The sequence below is a fragment of the Podarcis muralis genome, chromosome 2 (assembly GCF_964188315.1).
Source record: "Podarcis muralis chromosome 2, rPodMur119.hap1.1, whole genome shotgun sequence".
NCBI lineage: Eukaryota > Metazoa > Chordata > Lepidosauria > Squamata > Lacertidae > Podarcis > Podarcis muralis.
The window spans coordinates 21,995,443-22,016,602 of record NC_135656.1 but is presented as its reverse complement, the minus strand read 5'-3'; the positions used below and the strand labels follow the sequence as shown (position 1 = coordinate 22,016,602).

General features: G+C 45.0%; 1 protein-coding gene across 6 annotated transcripts in view; it reads right to left on the bottom strand.

The window, feature by feature from the left end:
- Positions 1 to 20,601, bottom strand: part of RAB5B (RAB5B, member RAS oncogene family) — a 29,673-nt gene extending 9,072 nt beyond the window's left edge. Inside the window, exons 1-3 of one of the 6 annotated variants that reach the window (XM_028712444.2) lie at positions 20,504 to 20,597; positions 9,578 to 9,692; positions 2,350 to 2,648 (exon numbers count right to left, since the gene is read on the bottom strand). In XM_028712444.2, the coding sequence (XP_028568277.1) occupies positions 2,350 to 2,512 (163 nt within the window). In that variant the 5' untranslated portion in view covers positions 2,513 to 2,648; positions 9,578 to 9,692; positions 20,504 to 20,597. The other 5 variants (XM_028712460.2, XM_028712438.2, XM_028712451.2 and 2 more) reach the window with 5 other exon arrangements.
- Between the last annotated feature and the right edge of the window lie 559 nt (positions 20,602 to 21,160).

Genomic DNA, 21,160 nt, shown 5'->3' with positions numbered 1-21,160 from the left:
GACACAAACACACACACACACACACACACACACACACAGAGAGAGAGAGAGAGAGAGAGAGAGAGAATATAGCATCTTCCCTCCTTGTCCCCTACTTAGTGTTGAGTTGATGTGCAATTGCCCCTCAACCCCCAAATATCCCCGTCTCGCAGAAGGTAGCCAAACAATGATGGTATTTAGGGTGGCTGCTGGTGGTAAGACCTTAAAAGGACTCAGCAAAAATCTTAAGGAAGCATTATGGAGGAATTTAAGGGAAAATGCAGTCCATGTGCATCTTTTGCATGGGGGTTACATTCTGGGGATGGTGCCCATATGCAAAAACACATATAGTCAACCCACTCTCTTGGTACTGCCCTCTCATGAGCAATCTTAGCTTCCAGGCCTGGCGCACAAAACAGGTCTTACCCCACACGCAAGGCGGAGAGCTTTTAAGCTCTCCACCTTGCTTAACGGCTGTCTGGCAGGGCTGTCTTGAGTTCCTGTGAGATCTCACCAGAGAGCCCCATTAGCAAGTCTGAGAGATTAAAAGCTCTTTCTACACTGAGAAAACCCTGCTTTTAAGCATTCTGCCTTTTGTGCGTTTAATCTGTGTGATTTTAACTGTCAGCTCTTAACTGCATAAAGTTGAAATCAAGCAAGTTAAACACACGCAAGTTGTAAGTCCACTGTACTGCATAAATACAGGTAAGGGATTTTAAAGGGTATGAGATTTTATAGAAGTACATTTAGTTTTCTGCGGTACGTTTCGCAAACCAAATCTAGAAAAGAAAACTTTTTTAAAAAAGAAACAGTGTTCTCTCTCTCTCTCTCTCTCTTTTTCCAGTGACCGCATACAGTATTTTATGGATAAAGCAAAAGATTATGAGTAATCTGTAAAATGGGTGAAGGTAACTGGAATTAAACAGTGTATTAACTCAACAGCGGGGAACTGTGGGCCCATGAGCCTAATTAGGCCCACAAGGCCATTTGGGCAAATCATGCCCACCTGCCAATCACCTGACATCGCATGATGTCCGACACAGGATAGTAAAGGGATTTTTCACCTCTAACCTAAGTACCAAAGCCCTAAAATCAGAGATAAGCCCTCTCTGAGAGCAAATAACAGAAGAGGTACCTTGTACCTCACAAGACTAAGATAAAGAAATAAAATCCCTCTGTCTTCTCTTTAGAGAGTCTCCCTAAAGAGCACAAAAGCATCTTTCCAGTTGCCTCCACCCCAGCGCTGGGTTTTTCAGATGCGTGTATATGCATGTGTCTTCCTGCCCATCACGTGAGAGTATATGTATATGTGCCTGCAAGTATGTGTGTGTGTAAAAGAGGGAAAGTGCACTGTGTAACTGGCACTTGTGTGTTTGACAATGGCGGGGGGGATAGAGATCCATGCACTTTCTCCCTCTTTTTGTGTGTCTGTGTTTGTTTGGCCTTGCCCACTTTTGTCCCAACCATCACTGAAATGTAGTACCCAGAAGGATGGGCAAGTTCCAATCTGGTCCTCAGGCTGAAACAGGTCTCTCCCTCCCCTCCCCCACTATTATTAAGTATATACTGTTTTAACTGCAACTATGGGGGGGGGGTCACTGTATTTTAACAATATGGATGCAATTTATTTATTTATTTTAAAACCATTGCACTAGTATATTATGATTTAAAGGTAAAGATAAAGGGACCCCTGACCATTAGGTCCAGTTGTGACCGAATCTGGGGTTGCGGCGCTCATCTCGCTTTATTGGCCGAGAGAGCCGGCATACAGCTTCCGGGTCATGTGGCCAGCATGACTAAGCCGCTTCTGGTGAACCACAGCAGCACATGGAAATGCCGTTTACCTTCCTGCCAGAGAGGTACCTATTGATCTACTTGCACTTTGACGTGCTTTCGAACTGCTAGGTTGGCAGGAGCAGGGACCAAGCAACGGGAGCTCACCCAGTCACGGGGATTTGAACCGCCGACCTTCTGATCGGCAAGTCCTAGGCTCTGTGGTTTAATCCACAGCGCCACCCGCGTCCCATATTATGATTTACTGATGCCTAATTGCTTGTTTAAGACCTCCACCCAAAAGAGCAATGAACCCATGATGCTAAACAGCCTTTCAAGAAGCAGATTCAGCTGGTGGGGTCAGACTATCACCCTTACCACCTGCAGACTTCCAGAGGGCTACTGAAAGGGTAAAGAAGTACAGTAAGTGACTATGCTTCGGGATGAAGGTGTTGGGAAGTACACCCTATGTGAAAGTGGATGACTTTGCCCGGGTGGAGTTTGTTATGCTGGAATCCAAAGGTGCTTTCCTAAAATTTAGGCTATCGATTTTCCTCCCAAGAAGAGATTCCCCCCCCCCCCAAAAAAAAAACTCACCACCTATGGTGCTCTCCTGGTATTCGTGGAACTGTCCCTTGACAAAACGCAGCACCAGGCTGGACTTGCCTACTGCCGATTCGCCCAGTAGTACTAGCTTGAACTGACAGATCTTGCTGGCTTGCGACTGACCATTCGGCCTGGCAGCTCCTCTGCTGGTCATGGCCTGGATTCTAAGAGCAGCCTGTGCTCCAGCCAATGCAAAAAAACTACCAGCCACCGATCAGACTTTGTGAGTATAGGAGCTTTTGGCCTGGAACAGGATGACAACTTCGCCCAACAGCTGTGAGCAACTCCTTCTGGGGGGGAAAAGAACAGGAAAAAAAACAACAGATTGATGTGCTGTGCTGGACAGGTGAAAAACACTGAAGGCTTGGGATGTAGGCGCAATAAAGACAAGTGAAAGGTATTAAGTTGAATCGAGCAGTAAAACTAGCTTCAGTCAAAACCTGAGCAATTAACAACAAAAACATATTTGGTTCCTCAATTTGTGAAATGGGGGGGGGGTGGCAGCCCTGTCATTCAAGGGGGATGTGTAAGATAAGCATGGGCTTTCGAACCAGATGTCAGGATGGATATCCAACAATATTTAGCCCAGAATCAGCACAGTAACCTGACACCTGACCAGACAAGCCACACACTCACTCTATTCAGCAGGGAAAGAGTCAGATTCCTGGTTATCTGCATTGTAGCTAAACGCAGCATTTGGTGATTGTAATGTCAAGACACCAAGAACAAACTTCAGAGGAGACAAGCTGTTATTTTATTTTTTTAAAAATAAATTTCCTAGAGCAAACAAACCCTCCAGAATTAGCCTTGGAGGGGAAAGAACTCCCATGGGCAGTGAAACGCTGTGATCCATGAGTCAGCAACTACTGCAGATGTCTTTCCTGCTCACATTCTTCAAGACGTCGCAAGCAGTTTCTGAACTGGATTTTTCTTCACATCACATGGCACCAAGAAGAGCCAGGGCTACAGGGACAACACCCCTGACCCGGCCCAGAACGGTATATTACAACAGTGCTTAACATCTCAATTACATCATGAGTTTGGACCAAGCTGTCAGTGAAGTGGACATGCAGCTGTCTGAGGTTCACAAAGTATAACTCATCAGCTCAACGCTTTTCTTCAATGAAGTTTTTCTTCACACCACAGGCCTGCTTTACAGATTATTCACTATTGGGGGGATAGATAAACATCACAAAAGACACCAGGGTGAAGATTTCAAATTCCTAGGCGATAAGGCAGTTACCAAGTCCTGAACCCGAGCGCCATAGAATCATAGAGTTGGAATAGACCAGTGTTTCCCAACCTTGGGCCTCCAGCTGTTTTTGGACTACAACTCCCATCATCCCTAGCTAGCAAGACCAGTGGTCAGGGATGATGGGAATTGTAGTTCAAAAACAGCTGGAGGCCCAAGGTTGGGAAACACTGGAATAGACCACAAGGGCCATCGAGTCCAACCCCCTGCCAAGCAGGAAACACCATCAGAGCACTCCTGACATATGGTTGTCAAGCCTCTGCTTCAAGACCTCCAAAGAAGGAGACTCCACCACACTCCTTGGCAGCAAATTCCACTGTCGAATAGCTCTTACTGTCAGGAAGTTCTTCCTAATGTTTAGGTGGAATCTTCTTTCTTGTAGTTTGGATCAATTGCTCCATGTCCGCTTCTCTGGAGCAGCAGAAAACAACCTTTCTCCCTCCTCTATATGACATCCTTTTATATATTTGAACATGGCTATCATATCACCCCTTAACCTCCTCTTCTCCAGGCTAAACATGCCCAGCTCCCTTAGCCGTTCCTCATAAGGCATCGTTTCCAGGCCTTTGACCATTTTGGTTGCCCTCCTCTGGACACGTTCCAGTTTGTCAGTGTCCTGCAGTGCCCAGAACTGGACACAGTACTCCAGGTGACGTCTTTTGTCCCAAAGCAGGAAGATGTGTTTCATTTGCTTCCCAGCTCACAAATGCCCCTGTCCCCCACCATACATCTTCTGAAACAGATCGATTGGTAAGTTAGAAGTAAAAATGTATGACACCACACAGACATTTGCTGGCAGCAAAGCAGACGGTAGAGTCTATCTCCATGTTTGTTTACCACCTTAGATTTTGGTAGTATTTTGGATTTACAAAAAAAGAAAAAAAGGAAAAAAGGCAAGATCATAATAGCTCATAGAATCCTTTATTTTAACATGGAGATGTAACTGGAAGCAAAATCCTAGCCACCCACCCTTAAAAATGAACTCCAGTAAAACATTAAGGTTCTGACAGGTAACAATTTAAATCATAACCCATGCAAAAAAAGCCTCTCTCACACACAAGCTTCTCTCAAGACTAGCCACCTCTGACAAGCTTCTTGTGTGGGTTGACGTTTTTATTTAAGCCAGTTTTGAGCAAGAATATAAAAGCTGAGGGTAGCAAGTTAATTCTCAGGAATCTTCAATCACCACTGCATTACTAACCCCCGCTTAAAAAAATAATAACCCAGGAACTGCAGCATCTTCAGGGAAAGGCTGAAACATTTCCTAAAGTTTTCTAAACATGCTTCCTCTTTCTTAAAAGCAGAATTCTGGGCCACCCAAGGTCTGCATTCATTATCTTATTAAGCTAATTATGCATGAGCCTCTTGCTTATGGCAAACATCTCCTCCGCAATGAGCAGCAATTAAAAGCGGCAAATGCCTAACTAACCAAAGCTTCCCATTCCATCTGAACAAGTCAGGATCTTAACTCAACTTCAAACTCAGCAACTTTAAATACAGCAAAATCCAAAACTTGGCTAGAAACGCCGTCTAGGATTCACCTAAGTGTTCCACGAGTCAAAAAATAAAATCAATTGTTATTCACACAATCCAAGGCTGCAAAATGGTTAAGACAAATTATCTAGAGAAGTCCCTCTGCACTGTGCACCCAGATCAAATGTGGAACACAGTTAAAGCCAGCAGCACAGACTTTCACTGGTAGCAAAGCAAATAGTATGTATTTAGATCTAGTTTTGCTGAATCTGCTGAACATGGGAAAACGCTTCTTTCCTTTTCCAAGAACTCTCTTGTGAGAGTGAGAGTGAGAGAGTGCAGTTGAGCAATGACCTTGCAGACATCCTGCCCAGGCTCCCTGGGAAGAGAGCTCTGTGCACTTCTAAAGAAGCAGTTTGCACAGCTGCTCCCTGGCTGTTCGGGGAAGCTTGCTGAAGTGACACACTGCCCTGTCTTATGCAGAGATCCTTCTCTGCCCACATGTATTTTCCAATATGCACCCAGAAAATCAGAGAACTACAGAGTTGGAAGGGACCCCTGAGGTTCATCTAGTCTAACCCCCTGCAATGCAGGAATTTCAACTAGATTGTATTAGAATCATAGTCGCTTCCTCTGCTTCACTTTGCATATTTGTAAAGGAATCTCAAAAACTTCAAAAAGCAACAGCACAAGCCGTTTCCTATAAAAGGAAGCCAAACTCAGATATGTGCTCCCCCTGGAACTTCTGAGAGCTTGAGGAAGTAGGGTGCATGTAAACACTGGTGTTCGTATTGGCGATTACCGGTATGTTTCCTTGAGCTGGCGTCGCTGAGCCAAAATGGAGGATGTGGCAACAGCAGTGAACAAAACATTTGGCACTTGGCATGCCTTTGTCTCTTGCATCTCCTGTTGACTCTGCTCACCCACCCACCATCTCTGCTTAGATTGCAAGCTCCTAAGGGCAGGGATCTATCTTTTGGGTATGCAAAGCTCCCTGTACCCGAATATCATCATCAAAAAGCTGACCACTCTTCTATGCAATTTCCTTACTGTGAAAACTGTGGGTCGCACAGCGATATAAATTTTGTATGTTGGAAGTGGGGAAACATTGTATACAATCTAATTTAATTTAATTAGTTTTAATAAAACAACAACAAAAATAAATAAATAAATAAATAAATAAATAAATGATAGATAGATAGATAGATAGATAGATAGATAGATAGATAGATAGATAGACAGACAGACAGACAGACAGTATCATGGTGATGAAGAAACGGCAGAAAATGTCCAGGATAAGGTGCTGCCTAAAACATTAGACCAAATGTCCCTTTATAATGAGAGATCATGGGGAGAACACTACCTGTTCCTAAGAGTGTCCAGCAGTTTTTGCATGATAAACACATGCAGGTACGGTCTGAGTCGTTTCCTACCCAAAGGATTGTACGGCACCGATATACAAATGAAGATTAAAATTAAAGAGGGTGCAACTAAAGCTTTAAACCAAGCCGTTGACCTAAGTTTAGTATATTGCAAACTGTTGAGAACAGTCTCGCAGTATTATTTCTTGAGCTTGTCAGCAATATTAGGTTCCTTCGTGCAAATAAGAGTCCAGCCAAATAGAAACCTCTTTTGAACTTGATGTTTTGCTCCAAACAGGGCAAAATTATTGTTTCAGCAATCATAAAGATTGGTTTTCAGACCCTTGATCATCTTGGTTGCCCACCTCTGTACACCTTCCAGCTTGTCAATATCCTATGATTCTATGGGCGCTGCCACTTGAGACAATCTGCAGCACAATCTCTTCCTCTTTTGGTAATTTATTTCCAACGAGGCTTCATGATTTCACAGTAAAAGGCATTTTAAGGGTGCACTACTCCCTGAGATGATTTTTACACCCCCCACCAAAATAACCCATTTCCGTTTGCAGGATAAATCCCAGTAATACACAGCAAAGGCATAACCATATTGGAAACACTTGTAGTACATTGAAGTATTTTTCTGCTTACAAGGCCACAGAGGATGAACTGGGTGTTTGGCTCCTTACTTTAGGACACCTGGAGCACTTCTATGTTACATGATCAACCAAAGCAGAATACTTTATGTTGTAAGGTGATGAGTTTTAAAAACTTTGTTTCTGCCTAAAACAAAAAGGCATCTACACTCTACAATACCCTGCCCCCAAACTGATCAAGTGGTAAAATGCTATCACTAGAAATATTTTTCAGCAAGCTTCTTAAAAGACACTGCCAAAGAAAGAGACACTAAAAAAGACCAAACTAGCCCACAAATCCATTTTGTGGACTTCCAAATGCTTTCCTTCATATATGCGGAATGCTTTAATCTTAATTTACACTGTTGCTCGTAAATATTTTGCAGCAGCTTATTTAGAAACCGGCATGCATTCTAGCAACAATTAAAGTGTTCAAGAGAACCTTAGAAGATAAAGAATAGGTTGACATCAGGAGATCTCCCCTACATAGTAAGAGTGCTTTTGGGAAGTAGTTTTCTTCATACTTTGTGTTTGAAGGGCACTCTCCTAAGCAGTTTAATCAAGCAACTTTAGAGGTGACCTGATTAAGGAGACGGCATGTGTAACAGGGGAAAAAGCACTGAGCTCTGAATAGAAAACTGGCAAAACAAGTATTTTCGGCGTAGCCTAAAGTTGTAGGCAGGCACATTCCAGTCAGAAGTAAGGAGCAGACCAGAAGTGCGTTTATGAACAAGCCATTTGTGGAAAGAGAAAGTTTCTGAAAGCCAAATATGCATTTGTTGGCGGGTTAAATTACTGGGTTAGCAATGACATCTAGGGAAGTTCAGTTGTCCCAAGAAGTTTTACTATCAAGTATATTGTTACTTTGTTCACAAAACCCGTAAGCTCCTTTATGCAGTTCAATAAACATGCACCAGAACAAAGTCATCTTTCTCCAAACAGGTCAAAGGAAACTTTCTAGAGCTTCCTTTCTGCACTGAAGGAGTTTTAACACAGTGTCTAGCAAGGCATTATTGTCTCCTTTTCCTATTAACAAGGAGCGCCAACTAGCTTCACTGCTAAGGTCGATAATGCTTGACAGCCTGGTAGAATGGAAGCATATTTAAGAAATCAGTAGTTGAGAATGATTGGCAAGGACCTGCAAGTACCGTATTTTTCGCTCCATAAGGCGCACCTACTTTTTTGGGGGGGGATTCAAGGGGGGAAAATGCAGTTATTGGGGGCTTTTGTGGGAGGTGGGGGAAGTGAGAGAGCCTCACTCTATCCCTTCCCCCACCTCCCGCAAAAGCCAGGGTTAGCTGTGCGAAGCCTCCCCAGGTCAGTGGGATGAAGGCTCCCCGCTGCCCTGTAGAGGCTTCACGGGCTACCCCAGAGCTGCTCGACCCAAAGAGCAGGTCGGGGAGCAGCGGAGGAGCAGCTTCCCCCCACTGCCAGCCCCACAAGCCTTTCCGATGCTCCCCGACCTGCTCTTTGGGGAAAGCCACCGCCAGCCCCAAACAGCGGGTCAGGGAGCAGCGGAAAGGCTCCCCCCCCCAGCCCCAGGGACCACACATTCGCTCCATAAGACGCACAGACATTTCCCCTTAGGTTTTAAGAGGAAAAAAGTGTGTCTTATGGAGCGAAAAATACGGTGTATAGCCTTGTCAGAATGTAGTAGATAGACTGGGGTGGGTGGGAGAGAGTCCAAGCCCTCCCTCCAGCTCATGAAGTTCAACAGACTGCCTTTGCAAGTCATAATCTCTTCTTCATCACCCACAGGATTGTGGTAAGGGAAAGATGGAAGAACATGAGCTGTGTTAGGATGTGGGACTTAGACTGTCAGTCTTATCTATCTCCAACACTGACCATGCCAGAAGCTCACAAGCAAGACATAAAGCCAGTTGTCCCTTGTTTGTTTAGTAGAATTTATAAACCGCTTAATCACAAACCCTAAATAGTGTATAAAAAAATCCAAAACATACAAATAAAATCAGCAACATTCAAAAACAAGTATGCATAACTAAACTTTTAAGTATATGGCCATGAGTTTGGGAGGACAGGTGGAACACAAATATGCCACTAGTTCACTACAGTCACTCCTACGTGATCATGCTAGGTTTGCCCAACATTGTTACAACCGGCTTTATTCAGTGTAATATCAGAATCAAAGAAGAGAAAGAAAAATCGGTACATCTTAGCTTCCACCATAGGTTATCCAAATTTACAAGTAATGGTACCTGCATCCAGGATGGTACCATACAGCTTGGAATAAGGGGCATTTTAGAAGCTGGTTTCACACACTTCTGTGAACAGCTATCCACAAAAGTACTGGGCATGGACTCCAAGCCTGATTGCACCTGCCTGCTCTGGCAAGTAGAAGAATGAAACTGTTAACATGAGGCTCACATAGGCTTTGAAGTTTGTTTGTGCTGCTAATCATCCAGATTCTAAAGGTGTGGAGACATAGGAAACTAGAAAGTCACTCTTAAAAAAGCATTTAAGGGTGGGTCCAATGATGTTACCTTTGCTAATCAAACAGGCTTAAAATCAAAGGGGAAGGCTTGATCTCTCTGAAGTCCTAGGTCAGTCTGGAGCAAGTGTTTCCAATTTCAAACTGCCGCCCTGAACAGTGAAAAGCTACATAGAAAATGAATAAAAGTAAGAGTGAATGAAAAAGAATCATGCATATTTCTCTCCTTCCTCTGAGTCAACAAAAGGAGCAGTTTAAATTTAGAAGGACAAATTTTGAAATTAGCAGTTCTTTAGAGGAGAGGGGAACAGGATGGCCAAATATTAAGCTCTCTTGTACCTGGTGGGCCATTCTGACAACCTCGGACATCACTGTGATCTGTTTTTCCTTTACAGCAAACGTTGAGATCAAGATCCCAGTGGAGTTTGAAGTCATTGCTAACCAGCGCTGAATTCAACTCCCGCTTTTTGTGAGGGATTGGCTTTGCTTAGTAGCACCAACTGGAACCAATTCCAGCAGGGCTGGAATTTTGGCACCAAGTTTAAAAGGCACTGGAAACAAGCCCCACATGCCAATGACCCATTGGAAGTGCATTTTAAGGCCCTCAGTTGTGCCTCTGCTACCGCATATTTACATGCTCAACATCAGGTGGGTATGACATGGGGAAAATAACCTCAGAGGCCTAATTAGGACCCCTGCTGGGTCTAGTTAGGTCTGCAGACTGGAGATTTCTCCCTGCTGCTTTCGAAGATCATTTAGCTTGTCCTATGAAATGCAATGGTAGAATCAGAACTTTGTAGAATCAGAGACTTTGTTAAGACTCTACTTTAGCTAAGCAAAGATGCTCAATGTGTTTTACAGATCGAACCTCCCAAGTTCTCTCAAAAGCACACACACCCTGGCACTGAAGGGTCCTTACTCTCCTACAATTGCGCACAGTCTTTCAGTTTTAGAATAATGTGACAGAGAGTCAAATAGTGCTGGGCGATGTTAGGTTTTCAATTTCGCGATGTATCGCCAGCAAAACATGGCGGTTTGGCGATAAACCACAATGGGTGAGACAAGCTTAACTGGCCCCAGCTGGCAAGATGCTGGGAGAAACTGCCTAAGCTGTCACGGTGGGAGATGAGGCACTTTCAGCCAACGTCTGGCGAGCTGGGGACACTGCAGCTGGCCCCAGCCTGCTGCTCAGCTCTGGGGCGGAAAGGCACCTGTGCCAACTAAGCGATGCTCAATGTCCCAGTGAGCAGGAGTGGGATCAGGGCTGCTCAGCTAGGGAGCACGAAGCCTGCTTGCATGCAAGTACCCCTCAATGGAAAAGTGTGATGGAGCATGCACCTCCCCAGCTGAGCAGACCCGATCCAGCTTCTGCTCCCATGCAAGTGGAAGCAGGGATCTCTCAGCTGGGAAGCAGAGGCTTTGCACTCCCCAGCTAAGGAGCCACATCCCACTCCTATTTGTGTGCAAGCAAGAGAGGGGTCAGGGATCTCTCAACTGGGAAGTGGGGGCTTTGCGCTCCCCAGCTGAGAAGGCCTGATCCCGCTCCTACTCGCGTGCAAGCAGGAGTGGGGTTTGGGCTCTCTCAACTAGGAAGTGGAAGCACTTTAACAGAGCCTCCCCCCTGCCACTGGCTTGTGCAAGCTGGCAGCGGGATGGGGGCTCCCTAAAACTGCTTGGCTGAGGCAAGGGCAGCAACATGCTCCTCAGCCAAGACCCACAATGGCAGTTTCACTCAGCAGTGTATCACTGGTGAAACCACCATCACTTGACTGGAGGAAGAGGGACTCGGGAGCAGTGGCAGGGTCACCAGTGATATATCACTGAGTGAATATGTCATCGTGGTCTGTCCCTCGTACCAGTCCTGGTGATATATCAATATACAGTGGTACCTCTACTTACGAACTTAATTCATTCCAGAGGTCCGTTCTTAACCTGAAACTGTTCTTAACTAGAGGCGTGCTTTCGCTAATGGGGCCTCCTGCTGCTGTCGTGCCGCCAGAGCACGATTTCCGTTCTCATCCTGGGGCAAAGTTCTCAACTCGAGGTAACTCTTCCAGGTTAGCGGAGTTTGTAACCTGAAGCGTTTGTAACCTGAGGCGTTTGTAACTCAAGGTACCACTGTATTGCCCAGGTCTAGAGTCAAAGTCCACAGTTAGGTTAATCAAGTCAGAGCGGCTTTTTGGCGATTCTGAGAGCCCTAAGTGAAGGATCATGCATACCAACTCTCTGATTTCATTAGAAATTCTGAATAAAAATTACATCTAGAATCAAACCTTTCCAAACTCCAGGGGGAGCGTTTCAGTGATAGAGACTGAAAAACCACATCTAACCTATGACACTAGCCTATGCAAACCTATGCCGCAGAAGCCATATAAAACAGCCTTGCTAGTTAGCCCCCAAGGGTTACTAGCCTGCAAACAAAATCACCACCTATTCTTTGCCAGCTTCTCTTAGGGGGCTACTAAAAAAACCTGCAGGCCAGAAACACAGTGCTTGGAGGCAGCAGCAGCAGCAGCAGCAGCACAGAGCACCCTGCCAGCCTGACTGATTTCTTTGGTAGATATACAAGAGCTGGCTTTGCCTCCAGCAGGTCAAGTACAGAGCAGGTTTCTGGTGGAGAAAAGCAATTTTCTTAGGGTAGCCCCAATGAAGCACTTATTAGTCTAGCTCTATCAATGTAGCTTTAGTGATGGAATCTGTCAGTAACTTGACCTGCTACATGTCCTCTGTGAGTGTTTAACTGGCAAGCTGATCAACACAAATATTAGCTTGGTTCAATGTTTCTCAAAATTCTTCTGATCATCGTTTCTGGTATTTCCCTTGAAATCCAGTGCTAAAAACAACTGTTCAGGATGCCCGGGACATCAGGTTTCTTATTGCAGTTGCATTTTCTTGTGCTTTTAAGCCTCCCTGAGCAATTTTTTGCCCCAAGAAGTTGGCATAGAACAGGTGTTTCCCAGATTTATGTACGCAACTAAAGATTGATTATGATGTCCACATGTTAGCTGCAGGAAATACCAGTGTTACAACAATTGCCCAAACAATTTCAGCACAATTGTTTTATATGCTCAGATAAGGTTACCCCTATTTTATATGATCTTATCCCAAATATATGAAACTTTCATAGAGGAGAGCTATTAAGTTAGGACAATATGTGTAGAGATCTGCCAAGCCAATCTGAATACTTTTTCCCTACACTGGAAGATATTTCATCATCAACTCATTTCAGAACCAAGGTTTGGGCACTGCGTGGGTGACAACACTCGAGTTCATAGAGTTTATTCCAAGTTTCTCTGTAATGCATCCAAAGTCTCACTGCTGCCTGCACATTCAGCCTGCCATTTCCTTCCGATTAATTTAGGGTTGCAAAAGAGTTGAGAATAGTTGCTCTTGCTCCAGTGAAGTTCCCCTATGAGCTGCATATTATTTATTAGGCAATCTCTGGGCCAACAACTCCTTGGGACAAAAACAGCCCATTTCTCCACTCAACAGATAGAATCATATAATTGTACAGTTGAAAAGGACCACAAGGGTCATCTCTATATACAAAATAATTTTCTGTTAGTCCCTTAATATTACCAGGAACAGTTAGGGATAGATGGAATTAAGCACATAATGGGAACAAAAATGCTTAGAGGGTGAGGGAACGGATATCTGAACTACCTTGAACGTTTATTGGTACAGGGCAGGACAGGTGAGAACATCTAAGTAGCGCTGATTGACCAGATGGAGTAAGTGATCCAATAATAATTTATTATAATTGTGTTCCCCTCCTTGTTGAGAGCCAAGTCTGGTTTGCTGATACTTTTTGCAAGGGTCCTCAGAATGACCAGAATGGCCTCCACTTGGCTCTTTCTCTGTAATTCCCACTAAGGCACTCAGAGAAGCCACAGAGGGATAGGAAGAGCTTCTAGAAGTTCTGAGCACATGTTACAATCTCTCTCTACAACTTTAATCTGTATTAACAGCCAAATGAGATAATAGTTGTATGCACCATGGTGTGTAATGAAGGATGATGCATTAAGTACCTACACGACCAGTGCAGAGAACGCTCTGTTAGAGCCACCCACCTCTGATGCCCCCATGGCCACCAATTCATGTTCTTGTTCATATGGAAGGATAAACATGTAATAGTTGAAGTTAGTCAGTATGGTGTGATCAAGTGCTTAGCTACTAGGATGGCCACATACCAAATAATGAGTAGACAAGATACATAGGAAGCCAGAAGTCTCCACCAGCGTGAATGTACAAAAAGGTTCAGAGTCTGGAAGCTCTGAAAGATTCCCAAGACCCTTAGGGTTCTGATTTTTATTCTACTTTTCTATTAAAAAATTAATAATGCTAATTCTCTTCTAGCCCATACAACTTGCAGAAAGTTACAACTAAAAGCTCAAAGACCAGATCCCTCTCCCAACTACACTCTCTATTCTACAATCTAGTCCCTGCCAGTGAGTCCATATTTGCAAAGGTGACACAGACAAAGTTCATGCAACAGAATTTGGATTTTCCACGCAGAACTTTAGTCCGGCAGAAATGCCACCCATGAAGGCTTGCCACTATAAATGACATGTGGTACTACTGCCTTGCTGCGAACTCTGTGAAGTGAAATCTGTGAAGATTTGCTGAATTCATCAGTTGCTACTGCAACTAATTTCTGCTTAAGCCACTTCTGGCCTGCCCAGGAGGTGGGGTTGCGGGCCTCACGCCCACCCCCACGTGAGCGGGGGAATCCCGGCCGCGTCTTCCCCCCCAGCCAGCCAACCGGCTGGCTGGGGAGGCGTGGCCTGCCCTATTTAGGGCCGGCGCAGAGGGGGCTCGCCCTCTTTTCGCCGGCTAGCCCCCACATTTTCCCACCCTCCCTCCCTTTAGGTAGGTCTCTGACTTTGCTATGGACTTCGGTCTGTCGCCGCAAGGGGCATGGTAGGAATTTTTCCCAATTGGCAATTTACAGCCATTTGGTTTTTCACCTACCTCGTAGCAACTCGTCACAACTTCTCGGCATTGGCGGTTAGGCATTGGTAAGAAGGGGTTAAGAGGATGGGGGGGGGAGGAACGCCATCACCTCCCCCCAGTGAACGAAGGGTGCTCCGGGGGCGTGGCCCTGTCCGAAGCCTATGGAGGTGTGGGCCAAAGGCACGCCCCCGAGCGGTGACCGGGGGGGGGGGGGGGGACACTCCTAGTTGACATGCCTCAGCAGGAGACTCCCCACTATGGTGTTAACCCTTCCCGTGTCTCCAGCAAATGGGCTGGAGCCGGACAGTCGTTAGGACCAATGCCTAAGGCCAATGCCTCTCATACCTGAATTCAATAAAGTTGTGGCCTAATTCGCCCATTTAACCTTAAACTATGGTGTCTCGTGTCTTTATTTATCCTGGTGAGGGGCAGGAACTCGCCACGCAACTAGTATTTCCTGCAGCTTTCCAAATGTCTGGTGCTCCCAGGGCTGGAAACAAGCAAATATCAACAACTGAGGGACTTTGGTCTGAAGGAAAACCTTTACTCCTGGGTCTGAGTGCACACACTTAGCACAATAGTTGCAAATGGCTCTATTTGCATTGAATCTGCCTGTACCAATTCAAGGGCAAGCCTGGAAGAGGTGAGATTACATGTTTACCCCATCCCATTGTTCTAGGATGAAAGGAAAGTCTCTAAATACTGGCAGAGCAAAACGGGAAGCTGAAGTTTGCCAGGGATATTGCATCAGGGTCAGGGAACAGGAGGCAGCAGGCAGTTGAGAAATAAAATATCCAGCCCAGATTCTCATGGCCAAGAGTTTGGTCCTTTCCGTTCGTTTACCTAGCTAGACTGTGGCACAAGTACTTAAAACAGAGAGGTTATTGCCCACCATTTAAGCAATATACCCCTTAGATTCAGATTTGGAATAGTATCTGTGATATCCTTATGCTAAGGCACCTAACATAACAAGACTTTCCAAAAAGCTTTAAAATAATTAGGATTTTTCTTATGCAATTTACTCTACTTAAATACAGTAAATTTTCAAGTCTAGAAGTATGCTGCATTAGTATTTTCTCTCTTGAGAAAACTGGCAAAGTTCTGAAAAGTTAATGGTAGGCAGATATCAAAGTGAAACCAAACCTGGGCCTCCTTTTCGAATTGCCTTCAATGTACAACCCATTGTAAGGAATGATCTCCCTCATTTAGTTATTTAGGGAAAAAACATATTTATATACCTTCAACTCATAAGATATCAAGGCAGAGTCAATATATACAACATGACACACCATAGAAGCAATACAAAATAATCATTAAAATGACTAATCAAGAAAGCATAAAGGCCTGTCAGTATAAAAAGGTCTTCAAGGAGCACCTTTGGAAGTCAAGGGCAACAATGCCTTCCCAATTTGCCCTAGCAATAAATTTTCCAGGCCTTTGTAATACGAAGGCTAATCTTTTGTAATAGGTTCTATACAGAGTTGCCTATGAAGTTTGCAAGTGAGGGTAAGATGGAGCATCTCATCTTTTGAGAGGTGTGGAGAGCGGTGAACACATTTTGCTCCACAGCTTGCAATGACGTCTCTCAGCTACAATTCAAAGTACAGTGGTACCTCGGGTTAAGTACTTAATTCGTTCCGGAGGTCCGTTCTTAACCTGAAACTGTTCTTAACCTGAAGCACCACTTTAGCTAATGGGGCCTCCTGCTGCTGCTGCTGCGCCACCGGAGCAGGATTTCTGCTCTCATCCTGAAGCAAAGTTCTTAACCCGAGGTACTATTTCTGGGTTAGCGGAGTCTGTAACCTGAAGTGTATGTAACCTGAAGCATATGTAACCCGAGGTACCACTGTACTAGTTCTGACAAAGCCCTAAGCAACTTAGGCCCTACATACCTTTCAGATCTCTTTCCCTATGTCGCACTACAATCTTAATCAAAGCATAACACCTGTTAATAGTATGATGTGTGTTCCATGACTGAATGAATGTCAAGGACACAAAACAGAAAACTACTCTATATTTTTGGAACTCCCTCCACATGAAGCTCAAAGTCATGGCCTGAGAATATTTTGGAAGCAATGCTATATCCTTAGATTTTGGACGGCCCATTTTGTGGCCAGGTTTAACCATAGTTTAGAAAAGAGTTGGAATACCACAGCAATTTATTTGTAATGTTCCAACCTCCAAAATAAATGGCAGATGAGAACACAAGGAACAACATAAATGATTTTTCTTCACCAAGATCTAAGAAGAACTAGATGTTTCAAAACATTTAGTTGGGAGTTTCAGGGAGTTCATTTGTTACTAATGAAACCTAATGTCCATTTGAATTTTTCAGACAGATTAAAGGCATAGCTGTTTAATATGTGTCAAACAGCCAGGGAAACTACACATGCCTATATTAGCAAATATAGTGGTCACAAAAACTGTGCAGTTGGATCAGAGCAAAGGTCAACCTGCATTCTGTTCCAAAATTCAGACAGCCAAACACTCCTAGAAAGCTCCGAAGTAGGAAATGAAGCCAACACTCCCCTTGTTCCTTGATTAACACATACCTTGTCTGGGTATTTTTGCTTTAAACAACAGCTCTTGAGATTCCTTTTTGCCTTCAGTGTTTATTTGCCGATTTGTTATTTTTGCTTATATACCACTCTTCCACCAAATGAGTTCAAAGCAGAACACAAATCTATGTTACACTCAACTTACCAAGCTCATCAATGCAATTAGGAGAGCAGGTATTTTTCCAAGATGAAAATGGAAATCCTTCTAGTTTTCTCATATACTTTCTGGTCTCCAAACTATTCCATGTTTAAGACCACAGGAGTTCACAACCCTTTTATATAGTGGGAAGGAGATGTGTGGCAAGTTGTTACGTCACAATGTCAAACCAGTGTTGGGGGATTTTCTAGAAAACAGATGATGCAAACATTCCTTGAACTGCTATATCCCCCAGAAAAGAAGCCCAGAAGTTACTTTTTGTAGCAGTGTACAGTTATGGATGGTAGTAAGCAAAAGTAGGGCAGATGCTAATGCTACTTTGCAAAAAAGAAACTGAACATTGAGGGGTGCAACTTCCCTGTTGAGAAAGTGAGTGCAAATACGCAGCATAAGCATCCAAATATGTTCTTCTCATAACACTTGTAGTGGAGGGAAAGGGTGCAGCTAGAATGGTTAAAGTTGTTAAGATATACAGGGTTGTATCCAACTTTGTTTTGCTAAGAGCATACACATTGAAATTAATGGACTTAAGTTACTCATGTCCGTTTCAATAGGTCCAGTCAAAGTATGATTAATGTTAGATCGAACCCATAGTACTGGCAAAAGCCAATAAGCTTGTGAATTGCTACAATATGCAACTTCCAATAAAAATAGCAATTTGTTACTACAAGTAATTTTGATAATTTTCATCAAGATTTTGGAAGCTTATTCCCATTAGACTACTGTTATGAACCACTCTTTCTTTTTGATTATAATCAGTAATCAAGTCTTACTCATTTGGGGTATAGTGCTACAAGTACAGAAGTATTGCTCTCTTGAAAAAGATCTCTCAAACCAGGTATGATACTTAACCGATGCCAACTCCAAAGTCATTGAACATATACGGTGACCCCGTTGTGAACATATTTTAATGTTACTAAGTTGTCTTCTAACAAGCAAAGTTGTGTTACACTGATCAAGAAACAAAGTAGGAAGAGGTAACTTCTTTCAGAGATTCAGTAGAAACTGTCCCATCAGGGACAATAGAAGGCTTATCACTTGACATACTGCAGACTGAAGAAGAAACTCTAGGACAAGCCCACACTGGATGACCTCATAACTCTCTGCAATCTAACTTTCATGATTCACGTCCTTCCTTTTCTTTACAGCCCTACAAATGATCCAATATCAGATTCCACACATGTGATGTGATCAATTTTATTTGTCTGCAGCACAATGGCCATTACAAAACATGGAAATAATATAAGTACTGTACCTATATTCACACATTGGAAGCAAATCTAAATTACTGCTAAGACAAAAACCAGGGAAGCAGGGACGAAACAGAGCACTAATAACAACACTAGCAATATGAGATCAACAACATCGAAATACTATTAATAATATCAAAGAATCCTATGGAAAACATGCCATGGGTGCTAGTTCTTAAATAATCAGTATATAATGTCACATGTGAAAGTAGTCAATCACTTTAGCTAAAGGTGCTGAGCACATGACTTTGTTTTTACAATTTCAGCTTAAACACCTGCAAATTTCCACCATATAAAAGACCCCCATTAAGCCTTATGGGTTGAGGACACATTAGCGTACTTCCAACTAGCTCTCTCTACTTTTCATGCTGCATCAACAAGGAACCTATTTTTATTTCATTCTGTTCTCTGGGCAGTTTGCCTACCCCAATACATTTTTAATAAAGTCAAGCTGTAAGAAGCGATTATAAACCCTTTACAGTAGAGAAATATCTATGAATCCCTAATGTGCCCATCTCCTGAATATCCAGGGGATAATTACAAGGATTAGTAGAAGCATCACACATGCCTAACCAGAACCCTGAATTTAAACAGAATCAAAGACTCCCTGTGGATGCTAATCACACAATAGGTGGCTTTGCTTTGAAAAGCAACAATAATCAAATAACTTTGCCTCTCCCAGGTGACTACACCGAAGAAAGAAATTCTGGATTAAGGAGTCCAAGGGAGGAAAAAAGGAAACCTCGGTACTATAGGAAGGCAGAAATGCTCCAACACTGACAAAACATGATGGACTAAGGATAGCAGCTTCAACAGGTCAAGCAACTGTACTCAGGTCACATGACAACTAGCAAAAACTAGGGCAGCTGCAATTTCACAAGGTGGTGGTGCTACAGAAGTACCACCTTCATAATACAAGAAACAGGCTTGGAGACTTTGATATGGGCACCCCACAAACAGCGTAACCAGCTCAAGATTTCAAGAATAAAAGTGAGAGACCATGGAAGTGTGCAGCCTATGTTGCAGCGGCCGATGTTTCTTAAACTATCGCCATCAAAATAAAGACTTGCAAAGCAAGCCCTGCCAATACTTTCAACGCAAGGGTAGCCACAGTATCAAATTTACGGAAGACACAGCAATACACCCGAAGGCTATTAAATGCATCCCAAGTATCAGCCGGTGCCCCCTTGACTTTCCTAGCACAGGCCGGGGCCATCTAGGCTCTGCTCCACCACATAGGGAAACAAGAAGCCGATTTACACAGAGTCACACCACTGGACCATCTGCCTCGACAATGACTAGCGGTGGCTCCCAGGGGTTACTCGGGAGAGGGCAGAGACTGAACCCTGGACCTTTGGCATTGCAAAGCCTACACTTTTCACCCGAGCAACCACCTTTGCTTCCACGTTTCAAAAAGGAGCCTGTCTAAATACCTCAGCCATGGCTAACCACCAACATTGATTCTATACTTGACAATTCCTATAACACCACCTGCATTCAATAATAAAAAAGACACATTAAAAGCGCATTATTGGGGGACAAGATGCTCCTCTCCCCCCCCCTTCCCCACACATACACCCCCTGATGGCCTCTGGGGCTCCTCACCCTGTCGCCAGCCCCCAGAGTGAAGCAAGCGCGCCTCGCCATCCGACTGCCCAGGGTGCCAAGGCCCTTCCGCCTCCACCCCCCATCTCATGTGGGTCCTCCGTGCCTTCGCAGACTCAGCGGGACGGGTCGCCCACCCTTCGTGGCCAAAGGAGGGGGGGAGGGAGAGGGCAGCCCTGCCCCCCCGACCAAGCCCCCCTCCGCCCCCCCCCCAGGCCAGGGATCCTCCACTCGGCCTCTTCCCCGTTCCCTCAGCGCCCCGGTGAGGCACTTGGCCACCCCTTCCCACCCGAAGGGCCCGACTTCTCCCCACCCCACCCCCCGGGGGTAGCCAGGCAACCACCTCTCCGAGGGAACCCCCGGCAACCAGGCTCCACTCGGCGAGGACACTCGCTCAGGTAACCCGGACAACCGGCAAGGCCCGAGCCTCTCGCCCCCCGCCCTCCTGTGGGTACCTGAGGCGGCTCCGACTCGGGGCCCCCCCTCTTCTCGGCCCCCGTCTGCCTCGCACACAAACAAACTAGCTCAACCGAACCCACCTCTGCGCCGGAAGGCAGGGCTTAGTCTGCGGGCCGAGCCAATCAGCGCCGGGCACCTGGGGACCGGTCACGCCCTCCCGGCCAATCGCGCCGCGCGAAACCGCACCCAGGCCCCGGCTGACTAATCGCGACCCGGCGAAGGGAAGGATGGGCAGTAAGCTCCCCCGCCAATGGCGTTAGAGGAGGCGGGATGGCCAATTGAAAAGCAGCTGGCCTAGAGGAGGGGCGGCGTATCTCTCTAACTGACGAGGGAGAGAACCAGTAGGAAGGCCTCCGATTCAGGAGGTTTCATAAACAACAAATAAGGTGACCTGACGGGGAGGAGCGCTCTGGCATCTCCAACCAGTTATAACAAGGGACTTCAGTAGGCAGCGTCCAATCCGAGGGCCAGACGTCCTCGGCGAGAAGCGGAGGATTGATTGACAAGCGCGTTGGTGGGCGCGGCCTCAACTTTTTTGGCCCAACCAGCGATTACGCTATCGGCGCCGGCCAGTGAGAAGCGAGCTGCCCTTTGAGCGGCAGGCTGAGGGGGAGCGGGGGGAGGGGGTACCTGGGAGCGTTGTGACCCTTGAC